The 13994-nt window shown below is 34.3% G+C and overlaps 1 protein-coding gene across 1 annotated transcript; it reads left to right on the plus strand.

The window, feature by feature from the left end:
• Positions 1 to 1510: 1510 nt before the first annotated feature.
• On the plus strand, positions 1511 to 2724 carry LOC130943320 (protein EXORDIUM-like). Its single transcript, XM_057871148.1, has one exon. It carries the CDS (start codon positions 1565 to 1567, stop codon positions 2483 to 2485), a length of 921 nt encoding a protein of 306 aa, XP_057727131.1. The 5' UTR covers positions 1511 to 1564; the 3' UTR covers positions 2486 to 2724.
• The last annotated feature ends 11270 nt before the right edge of the window (positions 2725 to 13994 follow it).

Genomic DNA, 13994 nt, shown 5'->3' on the forward strand with positions numbered 1-13994 from the left:
GTTTGAATTGGATTGGATGAGCGATTTAATTTGGATCGGTCTGGATTTGAACACCCCTAGTTCTAGAATATGTTTTCCTTACTCAACTAGGCCCCCTGCCTCTAATTTGTTGGCTGCACCATACTAATTTCAAATTTGTCCCTCTTTTTGAGTAGTGTTTGTTTATTGACCGTGTAACCTTAAGTTAGAAGACGTACTTTTTCCACTAACAGGGATTTCTAAGTGTATACTATGGTATTAAATTGCTAATACTACAAAGATTAATCATAAATGTAGAAATAAGAATTCTTTATTAATTAAAAAATATACAAAAAATAGATTAATTCCCTTTATTTATTAAATTGTCATGTAAGAACCATTTCGTGGCGTCATGCTTGAGTCAAAGGCATAACCCATTTTGCGTGTGCTATAACTGAAATGGATATACACATTTTAATAACAGTTTTCATCCTTGCATATTTAGGAAATTATTCTATTTTTTATTTATTTAAATAAAAAGCCCAGATATTTCATAAAATGGGAAAAAATGGTATCATTTCTTAACTTTTGATAAAAAATAATAGTAAAAAAAAATTGTCTAATAATTTTTCCTCCCGCAAAGATGGGCACATGGTTGGCTCTTGAATGAGGCTCGCCCCCTAATTTGACTTGCCATCATCATCGTTTTGTGGTATAAGCCAACAATTTAAAACACAGCTACCCAAAAGTTTAGAAAATTAACTTTTGGAACATGAAACTTTTAAATTTGAATAAACCTATAATTATATTTGTAAATTTTTTATCCACGAATGAGATTTATATGTCTGTTAAACTCAATAAATCATTCGTTCATACATTTATTTAAGTTCAATTTGAAAGTCATTACATTGAATTGGTAGGTGATATATAATTATTTTTTGTAGTCATTCATTATTTTTTTCCCTTCGCAGTTTCTATTGGTTTTTGAAATAAAGGAATTGAAATGCAATACAACAATCGTTAAATAGCATTTAGCAAATGAGTGATCTAATTGAATAGTAGGACATACTTAATTATTTTTATTTAAAAGGTCAAAACATATAAGGAGTATTAAGCAAAGATGATGAGCGATACAGAAATTAAGAGTTGAATCGGCGTATTCTGAGAAGAAATTGGACTAGTACTAAAGGATGCATGAAGCAGATCCAGCACATGTTGGATGAGAAAATAAGGCACGACCTTCACTAACATGAAGGTTTGATAGGTTTCATTTGAGACACAATGATGCTAGCTAACAATAAATTAAATAACGCGGTCAAAACCATGAAAGCTCCCCCACTCAACCAAATTAAAATAAAATAAGCAACGCGTCATCAAGCTGGCAAGTAGTCAACCTCACACTCCTCTCTCCCTCTCAAACCCTCTTAATTTGACTTCATTTTCACACATAATCCCTTCCCCGCACCCTCCCCCTCCCTTTTACCATGATACCCTCATTCCTTCCCCACTTTCCTCACCCTCTCTCTATATATACCTTCTCTTTCCCTCTATAGTCCATATCATCATCATTCATTTCATAATTCATACACTTACATACAAAATCAAAATGGCTTCTATTTTGTCTTCAAATATTGTCTTCATCATCTTCTTTATTCTTTCTCTTTTACATTTGAGTTCAGCAGCTAGAAAACTTGCTGACTCAGACCAACAACAGCTTCAATTTCAGTACCACAAAGGCCCTCTTCTCACCGGAAAAATCTCCATAAACCTTATCTGGTACGGCCAATTCAAACCTTCCCAGCGGACCATCGTCTCCGACTTTATCACCTCCTTCTCTGCCGCCACCGCCGCCAAACCCTCCGTCTCCACCTGGTGGAAATCCACTGACAAATACTACCGATTTATCAACTCCAACAACCCAACCTTCACGCTGGGAACCCAAATCCTCGACGACAAGTACTCCCTTGGAAAATCACTAACCGAAAAACAAATCGTCCAGCTTGCATCCAAGGGTGCACACAACGGCGCCGTAGTCAACGTTGTTTTGACCTCCGCTGATGTGGCAGTGGAAGGATTCTGTTCCAGTAGATGCGGGACACACGGTTCAACCGTGGGCGTTCACAAATCAGCTTACATATGGGTTGGAAACTCCGTGACGCAATGCCCCGGTCAATGCGCCTGGCCATTCCACCAACCCATGTACGGGCCTCAAAGCCCGCCATTGGTTGCTCCCAACAACGACGTGGGCCTGGACGGGATGGTTATCAACTTGGCTAGCCTTCTGGCTGGGACCGCAACCAACCCATTCGGAAATGGATTCTTCCAAGGGCCCAAAGAGGCTCCTCTTGAAGCTGCTTCGGCCTGTTCCGGGGTTTATGGAAAGGGGGCTTATCCAGGCTACGCTGGGGCCCTCTTGGTGGACCCCACAAGTGGTGCTAGCTATAATGCTAATGGAGTCAACGGAAGGAAATACTTGTTGCCTGCACTCTTTGACCCTGCCACGTCAGCTTGTTCTACTCTCGTATGAGTAACCTGCCTGCAACGACTTTTATATCAACCATGCTATATGTATTCTAAGATATTCATTACAATTTATACCGAGTTATTTAGGTCTTTAGGGTACATAGAGTATATTGCTATAGATATTTTTTGATTCATTTGCTGTATTTTGATGAAAGAAAGAAATAAAATGAGATTGACTGTACTAATAAAGAAAAATAATAACATGTGTCTATGAATTAAAAATTTTGAAATTGTTCGTGCCGATGTCTGGGAGCCATAGACAGAGATTTTTTTAGGTTGTTTTCATGGCGCGCAACGCATATATGCATATATTATGCAAGGTGCGTGTATATTAAAATTAACTGTTAAAATTAATTATTAATATAAAGTACATATTAAAATTTAAATATATATTAAAAATAAATTAAATAATATATGTATTTATACACAAGTATATTAGTGATTGATTTTGATAGCTAATTTAATTTTACATGTAACATTTTTTTATTCACATACATATATATGTTTGTGGTCAGTTACGTTGTGGAATGTAGACACAGCGACATGCTTCTTCGCAAATTTAGTACGTTTAATTTATTGTTTATCTTTTTGATTATCTTCATTGAATCTCTTGGAGTAGTGACAATGAGTCATTATAATGAACGACATGATGCAAAGTTCTGTTTGAATAATCTGTTACTTAATCAATCAGAACTTCATCCAATTCTCAATTTTAATTTAGAAGCCTAAGATATGTAGGAATAAGATTGGAATTATTCTTTTTCTTTTCATCAGTTAATAATTAATAAAATATTTTTTAAGACTTTTTTATTTTAAATTTTTTTATTCACTATTTTATTGACTATTAGTTAAAAAATCTTGAAGTCTTATTAGTAAAATTGATATATATTGTCATTTAAAAAAGACTTATATAAACATAACCGTATTAAATTTAAGTGTTAGAACTTTTGTACAATAGTTTATAAAACAATCATATAAAAATGCATACTATATGATATCTAGAGTTATAGCGGCTATATAAATTTATTAATACTTAAAAATTTTATTAAAATTAAAATAATTTTTTTATGTATTTAATAATATTTTTTAATTTAAAATTCAAAATAAAAAATATTATTAATAAAATAAAAAATATATTTCAATTTTAACAACACTTAAAATAACATTATTAAACCTGTTTAGCCATCATCATAACCCAGTAGTCGTATACGATACAAGTTCAACTTCATATAAATACTTTATCAGTGGTGATAATTACATAAAATTAAATTAATATTTGATTTCTAATAGTCTAATTATTAATGGTTAAAATATAATGCAAGAGATAAACCATGCAAAAAAGCTCTCTTTTAGGGGGGGTTTTTGGTTTCAATGCAACCAATCGAAAAGGTCAATCATCCATGCCATCCAAGATATTATAGTATATTATATATGGGTTGTATTAGGTAACTAATAATTTTTTTGAACAATATAAATAATTATTAACTAAATTAAAATATACTATATCTCTAAATTATTCACCTAAATCTTAATATTAGAATAACTATTTGCACACCTAATGAAATAAACATTCGATATATCTATTGTATATTGATAAACTGTGACAAGATAAGACTAAACATGGACGGCAACACCACCAACAAAGCTTTGAGTCACCGACCACCACCGATTCTTCAACTTTTGGGACTCATTAGTTTAATTTAAGTGTTTAGGCTTTGCCAAATAGCCTCCTCAACTTGCATTGTTCCTCCACTAGCTGCGCAAACAATTCAAAATTCTGAATTTAACTACCGCACTAAAGAGTTTCAGGTAAAAAAACTGAATATAATGCACCCAATTAAGCAAGCAATCATGTCATATTCGTTCGGTCGTTCCCTTTCGGTAGGACAACTGGACATGCAAGCACAATTCTAGATGAATATACATATGCATGCATTTTCCGAACGTCTCTCTCTTCATAATTATTACTAGTCTTATAATAATAATTTATGCAAGTCAATTTACAGCTTTTAATCTTCTGAAATTGACACAGCAGGAGGTTTTCCATATAACATGGAAATTCATCACAAATTCACAAACTTGTGCACAATGGATCAACTATTATCCTCGCCAAATCACATCATACCTATTCTAACCACCTATTTTACACCTGTACCGAAAAGGAAAAATTCAGGAATTAATTTTTTTTCTTTTTTTTATCTTTAATTTTTTTCCATCTATTATATTACTAATTAATTATTATTAAAAAGTTAGGAACAAACCATGCATAATGTTTAAAAGTATAGGATAAAGTATGTTGATAAATTACTAGATTAAAAGAATTAAATTAAAAGAATTGAATTTGATCTTGCCTGGGAAATAGATCGGCTTCAACTCCTCGAGACTAGTCGAGCTATGTGCTGCAAAGTTGAACATCCGTCTCTTGGAATCCGAATTCCTTGTGTTCGTCGTGAATGTGAGAACACGAGCAATGCAAAAAGAGGAGAGTGTACCTGCAAAGGCACTCCGAAACTTAAGTCAGTGCGTATTCTAGTTTTCTCAGAAAAAACTTAGGTCTTTAGAAATAGTCTACTTCCCTTTTATATATGATGAGTTATTTGTCCGTTATGTTCTCGGTATTACCGTTTAACTGAGTGATATCGTAACCAATCTCATTTTGTCGTTGGAGCGTCGGTTATGATAAAGATGTTATTGTCGCCGAGTTATTGCTCATAATTCCGAATAGTAACGGAAAATAACGAGGTACATCATATATTGCTAATGGTTATGGGGCCGAGTTATAACGTATAATAATGACGACCATTATGAGATAATGATCATATCAGAATTAATGGTTAAATAATGATTAAAAACAATAAATTCTTATAGCCCTTAATATTTTTCATATATATTGTTTCGGACGTGATCTCCGAGTCTTTTCTCGAAATGGTCACCGAACCCAACAATCTTAAGATTAGGTTGTCCTCACAGTCCAAAGACACATCAATAACTTCCAATATCTTGACCTAATATTCGAATTCAAATACCTCCCTTATTTTAGCCAAATAAGATAAGATGATGACGGCCAAAACTGACCCTACAATCTCTAACTAACATTTGAATTTAAATACTTTTCTTATCTTGGACAGATAAGATGAGATGAGATAACCACCACTAGTTATATAAAGGGGAGTCAGACGCCCCCTCAGGTACGTCATTCATTCTATACACTTTATACCTCTCAGATTCATTCTAACTTAAGCGTTAGAGTGTCTTTGCAGGTACCAGCTCTCATTGCTCCAGTCAGATAATTCGGCGATCGCCTCGACTCGCAAGTCCCGGATCCATCTCATAACCCGTACCAGAGACATCTAGTACATTGGAGCCATCTGTCAGCCTGTGGGGATTGCCAAATTGTAACAGCATGACAGAGAATCTCGAGGAGCAATCCTCAAGTCATCACCACGATTCAAACCCGTGAAGCCCAACACCCGAACTACTGGATAGCATTCCTCCCACCCATGGGAGGATAACAGGCACCGTGCACCGCCAACCGACTCCGGTCCGACAGCAACCAAAGGAGGACAATCGGTCATCCACTGAAGTCTGAGCACCCGACGTCCTAGGAGTGAAAACAATCCAGATAATCCAAGAGCTATGCCTTAAAGTGCAAAACCTCGAGGGTCAAATTACTTCCAAGGAACGATTCCATCCCGAACACGCAAGCCAAGCAACCTCCAGAACCGGTCGCATCGAGAGGCTAGACACGAACAGTAACCGGAAGAACAACATGGGAAACAACATGATCGAAGTGAATCCAGAGCCTCGACGCAACGAGGATGACAGAAGGCACCGTCGAGAGGCAAAGCGAACAAGAAGCGAGCACGTGATAATGGGAGCTACCCCATTCTCCGTGAAAATCCTAAAGGCCAAACTCACTAAAGGTTTTGACAAACCCACCAACATGAAGTATGACAACACCAAGGATTTTCAGAAACACCTAACGGCCTTTGAGGCCAATATGAACCTGGAAGGAGCCGCCGATGCGATCCGATGCAGGGCCCTTCTGGTAACTTTAGCCGGCCCTGCGATCAAATGGTTCAACGGCCTCCCGAACGGTTCCATAGCCAGCTTCGATGATGTCTCCAGAAAGTTTATGGCCCAGTTCACCACCAAGATCACCAAAGCAAAGCACTCGATCAGCCTACTAAGAATTACCCAAAGACAAGACGAATATATGAGGAAATACCTTGACATGTTCAACGATGAGTGCCTAACGGTCGACAGACTCATAGACTAGAGCCAGTCTCTGTCTAACCAATGGACTCATGAATGAAGAGTTTCAAAAACACCTCACCAACAAGTCAGTCTAGACCATGCACAAAATCTAAATCACCGCGAGAAAACACATAAACGAGGAAGAGGTAAGCCAAGTCGTGGCCACCAACAAACGGCAGCACAGTACCTTGTAGTAACCCACTACTAAAAGATACCCCGAAAGAACACCCTAGACCCGGTGCCCTAATCCACCACCCAGGGTAGGAAAATTCACGAACTATACCCCTCTACCTACTCCCATCACAGTAATCTACCACCAAATAGCAAAGCAAGGGATCCTTCCGTAGGCGCGACAATTGAAGGAATGGACAGGCGGCAACAAGAGCCTATACTGTGATTACTACCGAGGATACGGACATAAAATCCAAGATTGCTTCGACCTAAAAGATGCCATCAAACAAGCCATCTGAGATGACAAACTCCTCGAGTTCGCCAAAATCATCCGAAAACCTAGGAGTACTGAAAGGGAAAGATCATTAGAACACGAAGGACGCAACCCAAAGACGATACGACAAACACCCCAAGAAAGTTCGGAAACCAATCCCACCATAATGGTAAAAGTCATCACCGGAAAGGACGCGCCAAAAAAGTCAAAATCAGCACTAAAAAAGATGTCAAAGTCCTAGCCATAAGAAACCAAGCACCAATCTCCTCGGTTCCAGCGGTGATCATATTTTCCCCGATGACTGCGAACACGGCACCTCGGCGGAAGACGCCCCATTTGTCATCTCGGCAAAAGTCAGAACCGGACTTGTGAAAAGAATACTAGTTGACACCGGAGCTGATTCCAACATCCTCTTCAAAGGAGCCTTCGACAAGATGGGTCTTCGAAACAAAAATCTGCAAACCCACCACAACTGGGTGGCCGGACTCAGAGACAACTTCCTCAAACTGGACGGTTCTATACTGTTACCACTAACCATCGGAACCGGATGCTAGAGGAAGACCATTCTCTCCGAGTTCGTGGTCCTCAAGGACTCCACCGCCTATAACATCATCATTAGAGGAAAGACGATCAACGACCTATCCACCGTAATCTTCACCAAGTTCCTAATCATGAAATTTCAGGTTGATAACGGCACCATCGGAGCGATGCACGGGCAACGGAAAGTCACGGTAGAGTGAGACAACACCAGCTTGGCCTTCTGCAATAGATCTTGAGACGCGACAGGCATCTTCCTCGCCGACCTCGATGCACGCTAAGACCCCAAATCACGTAGAACCGTGGGAAAAAATGATCAAAAAGCAGAGCGGGACCTCGCAGACGGGGTCAGGAGCATAGCACACCTACGGGAGCTAGTCTTAAAATAGTGAATAAGCCTAAGATACAATCATAGCATGGTACGACGAGATTTTGAAACAGGGGATCTTGTCTTACGACGAAACGACATCGGTCCCCCCACTCCCGGACAAGGGAAGCTCACGCTCAACTGGGATGGTCCCTATCGAATCAAGAAAATAATCGGAAAAGGAGCCTACAGGCTCAAAAGACTAAACGAGACTAAGCTCCCAAGATCCTGGAATACCACCAACTTACGGCACTACTATACGTAGAAACATCCTTCCAAAGAAAACAAGATCGAGGTCATTTAAAACTATCTCTTTACCCTTTATTTTTTGCCTTGTTCACTTTCATTTATTGTTTAAGTTGTTTAATCGTATATTTTATTACCAATCACACTTTTCTACCCACATCGGGAGGTTTTAACGAGGCCCAAACCTCAAATGAAAATTGTTTTTTCAAAAGCATTGTACCATCTGACGGCACGAACTAAACGCAGCTACTCCTGGGAATCGATCACCCCAAGCCCAACAAAACGAATATCCAAATAAGTAAACGGCTACTTCGAGAATCGATCACCCACACCAAATAACAAAATGGATATCCAAATAACAAAACAGATATCCAAATAACAAAATGGATTTCCAAATAAGTAAACGACTACCCAGGGATCAATCACCCTGAGACCAACAAAACGGATATCTAAATAAGTAAATGGCTATCCGAGGATTGATCACCCCGAGACCAACAAAACGAATATCGAAATAAGTAAACGACTACCCAAGGATCGATCACCCTAAGGCCAACAAAATGAATATCTAAATAACAAAACGGATATCCAAATAAGTAAACGGCTATCCGGGAATCGGTCACCCCAAGGCCAACAGAATGGATATCCAAATAACAAAATGGATATCCAAATAACAAAAATGGCAGCCTAGGGATCGATCACCCCTAGCCAACAGATTGGATATCCAAATAACAAAAAACGGTGACCCGGAGATCGATCACTCGCGTAGCCAACAAAACGGATAACCAAATAAATTAAACAGTTACCCCTAGAAACCGATCACCTCCGAGGCGAACAAAACGGATATCCAAATAAGCTAAATAAACAAAGTATTGAAATTGGCCTACCAAAAGGCCTAAAATAAGTTCACAATAACGGCTCAAAAAGGCCACATAAAATAAGCAAGTCTTCCAACTCGCGGAAAGCCGAACTCACCAACATCCAGCCAATCAGCGCAAGATGACGTCACGCCATTTTCAGGCCCCTCACAGCATCCCGATAATAAAAAACCAAACTCGTAAAAAAAAGCGGCGTTAAGATCTAAGCTAATGACTTTCCAACTCACGAAAAGCGGAACTCACCAACATCCCGCCAATTGGCGTAGGATGACGTCACGTCCTTTCTAGACCCCTCACAGTCTCCCGAATTACAGAGAACTGGGCTCCCCAACAACTCAGCATTGAGACCAAGTAAGCATGCTCTCATGCTTCGGGGGCAATTGTTCCGAACCTGATCTTCGGATTCTTCTTCGTAACGGTCATCGAATCCGGCAATCCCAAGGTTGGGCCATCCTCACGGCCCAAAGACGGATTAATAATTTCCAATATCCTGACCTCACATTCAAATTTAAATACCTCCCTTATCTTAACCAGATAAGATAAGATGATGACGGCCCAAACCTCTTTGCAAGTACCACTCCTCATTGCTCCAATCAGTTAATCCGGCGACCACCTCGACTCGCAAGTCATCGATCCATCTCACAATCCATACCAGAGACATCTAGTATATATATATATATATATATAGTATTGAAACTTCTACAAATTTATTATTTCAGGCAAGATATAATTGTATTTTTTCTTGGAGGAATTTAAATTTATCACAATATTATTACTTTCTTTTTTTTTCTAAAAATAGATAAACTCGAACTTGTAATCTTTTTTCTTTCATTTGAACTATAGTTTATTAGCCAATATTATTACTTTCTTCAATGAATAAAAATCAATTTTTTTTTTTTTATTTTGGATCTACTTTGCTTCTCTCCATCTTAGTTTACACTTTATTGTCAAAAATAAGCTTCACTCATTTTTTAAATTTTTTTCGAGACCAAGCAACTTTCATTCCATTTGTTTTGTCCACCAAGCTAATGACCCACGTTGCAGAAAATAAGTTTTGGCCTACGATATCTCACAACTTCGCATGCAGTAATCTATCCAAAATTACCGCACCTAAGTTTAATTTTTTTTTAGCGACAATGATAAACGTCAAGCATAGATTCTCCCTTGCCACCTGTTATCAAGTCATTATTCAGTCAAATTTTAGTAACTCTTAACCATCCACCTCATTCCACCATAGAATTCGTCTAATAAATAGGGGCGGATTTAGACGGAGTACTAGTTATGACTCTCCAAAATTGTAAGAAATTATATTTATATAAAAAATATTATTTATATATTAAAATTAATTAATAAAATCAAGTCACCAATATATTTGTATATAAATATATATATGATTTAATTTATTTTCATAATATATTTATATTTTAATATGTATTTTATACTAATAACTAATTTTAGTGGTAGACTTTAGTATAAATGTAATATAACTCTATTTATATATAAAATATATATTTAAAAAAAAAATAAAAAATACTGTGTAATGTAATAATTATATATATATATTATTTTTTTATTATGTAATAAATTTAATTTTAATTATTTAATTTATTATTTTTTATTTAATTAATTTAATATTATATTCTCAAATTTTATATTTTTAAATTAATTTTTGTATAATTATCTCTATATTTATTTTTAAAAATTTTATTTATGTTTTAATATTAATAAATTTAATATTTATATTATTATATAAAATATTAATAATGACTTATGTAGTTATATTTTGGTAGAACTTCGTTAAGGACACAATAAGAAATCTAAATAATGTAAACAATAGACTACATATTTAGCTCAAATACATATAAAAAATAAAAAATACTCCACAAATTATCTAAATAAAAAAACTCACTCAATATTTCACTTCAATACCATCTCCTTTTCCAGCCGGCTGCCACCCCCGCCTTCATCGATAATCATCTCACATCACTGTCGCTGCTTGGCTTGCCACACGCCACCACCGGCGTCGCTCACCCATAGTGAAAATAATCATTCACTTAAGGATAAAAAAATAATCCGCATACTTAATAAATTGAACATCCAACATATTTTAATTATATATAACTAAACTCAATCCAATCAAAATAATAATCAACATAACAACTAAAATAACTATCCGCATACCTACTAAAATGACCTTCCTAAAGCAGTGACGCCGTCTGAGGGGTTCTGGCCGAACCAGCAATGAACGAAGAAGCCTGGCCGCGAGATTGGTGAGAGCTCGACGACGGATGGGGTGTGTGGCATAGCAGTGTCGGGGTCGACGAGTTTATCGGCGAGGAGTACAACTGTATGGAAAGAGAAAGATGGCGGTGGTTGAAAACGACCCCGAAGTTGGCTTCCGACGCAAGAGAGACGAGCCTGTCACAACGAACGCGCGATGGGAAGGACTTGCAGTCCGCGATGATGGATGTTGGGAGAGTGGCGAAAACAGCGACAGCAGCGTTGGGCTGAGCGCCGAAGGGCGAGGCGCGTCGAGCTGACTGGCGGAGGTGGAGGTAGTGTCGGCTGAAGGCTGCGGCGGCGTTGGTATGACCAGCGGGAAGTGCAGCGGCTCGAGGTGAGGATCGGAGAAGATGACGGCGAGTTTTAAATGTGTATTGGAGGTTATAATGAGATTATGAATAACCGTATGTAGTGTGAATGCGTTTAAATGTTAATCCTAATTTTTTAAATTTTAAAATTTGAAATTAAATAATTAATTAATGATCTAATTTTAATTTTAATTTTACCGTTTTTCTTAATTAATTGTTTACATTGTTTACAGTTAGGATTATTTCTCCATACTTTCTTATTTTGGTAATCAAATTGTGTACTTTAAATGTTCTTTTTTCATTAAAAATATTCATTTTTCTTCTAAATTTAATTGATAAAAGAAAAAATTTTATAAAGATATTTTATATCTTATATTCTATAAGAGTGCTGTGTCTTTCACATAATTAATTAATAGTTTATAATTTGCTTTCAAATTTTTTAAAATTTTAAAAAAATTAATTTTAATTGATAAGATATGTGATAATTTTTAATTAAGCACACTATAAATTATTGATATTTTATAATTTTAGAATAAACTATTGATATTATTATATTTTTTTAATATAGCTATCATGTTAAAAATAAAATTATAAAAAGGAATTTACACATTTTTTAAATATATATATATATATATATTAATAAACCTTTTAAAAAACTAACACAATACATATTATGTTTAAATTATTTTTAAGTTTAAATTATTTTTGTAGAGTCAAAAAATATAATAAAAAATTAATTAAAACATTTGTTTGAAATTTGACCCATTTATTTAAAATTTATGAATCCGTCCTTGTTAGTAGCTAGATATTATATTTTATTTGCGCTTCAACACATGTATTGGAGTTTTCTTTCATCCTTATAGAAGTATTTTTAAATTTGTGTTATTAAAGAAATAATGATAAATAAAATTTATAGGATCCATATTATAGTTGTAAAAATTAGACTGAATTAGTTGATTTGATTGAAAAATCAGTAAATTAGACTTTTAATTGATATGATTCAGTATTTGAACTGTTTAAAAAATAAAATCAGTCAAAATTGGTAAAGGTCATTTAAAATTAATGAAAACGGATAAAAAATTAGTTCAACTGAACCATTTAAAAAAATTTAAAATTAATGAAGATATATAGATTGAACCTATATCTTCTTTGTACCTACATATACTTTTTTTGTCACTAAACTATGTTGTTCCTTATTATGTTATATACTAATTATTAATTATATAATAAAAACGTATAATAATTTTTTAGATATTAATTTAATTTTATACTCACTTATATTTAAATTAATTATATTTTTTATTATTCATAATTATTAATATAAATATAATTAAATATGTATAAATAAAAATATCAAATATTTTTATTAATTATAATATAATTATCTTTTATGATTATATAATATTTATTAATATTATTTTTCAATAAATACATATAGTATATAACAATATAATAAATATAAACTAATTAATTAGTTATTAAAATAAAAATTATTTATTTTAATATAAAAATAAAATTAAAAAATCTTTATTACGAAAAAATACTATAATTTTATATACTTATTTAATAATAATTAGATTATAATTTGTTAAAACTTATTGTTTTTAAAATATATATATTTTTTAAATTTTAATTTTAAATTTTAGAATATTTTTTATTTTTTATTTACGTAAATCCGGTTCAATTAATAATTTATCAGTTAAATCAATAAATTAATAAACTAATAATTTGATCGATTTAATTACCGATTCAGTTTGGCCAACTATAATCCATACGAAACCTGGTAATTTAATGTGAAAATTTCATAAGGATTAATATATTCGAATAACAGCAGCATGATAACCATCTTAATTTGATAAAGAAAAATGGTACATAACTAGTAAATATTATTATTTTTTATTAGTAATAATTTGTATTCATATTTATAAATATTTTGTATACAAAAAATACATAATTTATACTAATATTTACAAGAATTTTACACACATAAATTAATACGGTTTGTAACCATAAATTAATAAAATTTATACTAATAATTTTCAGAATTTATACACATGAATTAGTAAAATGATAATTTTGTATTTATGCTCTTCAAATAATGACAAAAAACTAAAAATAAAAATAACTAACCCTAAAAAATTTCTCTTAGATTAAAAAAAAAAGAGTTAAAATGGACAATCAGATTAACATAAAGG

This window comes from Arachis stenosperma, chromosome 8 (genome assembly GCF_014773155.1).
Source record: "Arachis stenosperma cultivar V10309 chromosome 8, arast.V10309.gnm1.PFL2, whole genome shotgun sequence".
NCBI classification, from domain to species: domain Eukaryota; kingdom Viridiplantae; phylum Streptophyta; class Magnoliopsida; order Fabales; family Fabaceae; genus Arachis; species Arachis stenosperma.

What these genes read in the sequence shown, in the direction of transcription:
- LOC130943320 (XM_057871148.1), top strand. Translation starts at nt 1,565, where the DNA reads ATGGCTTCTATTTTGTCTTCAAATATTGTCTTCATCATCTTCTTTATT.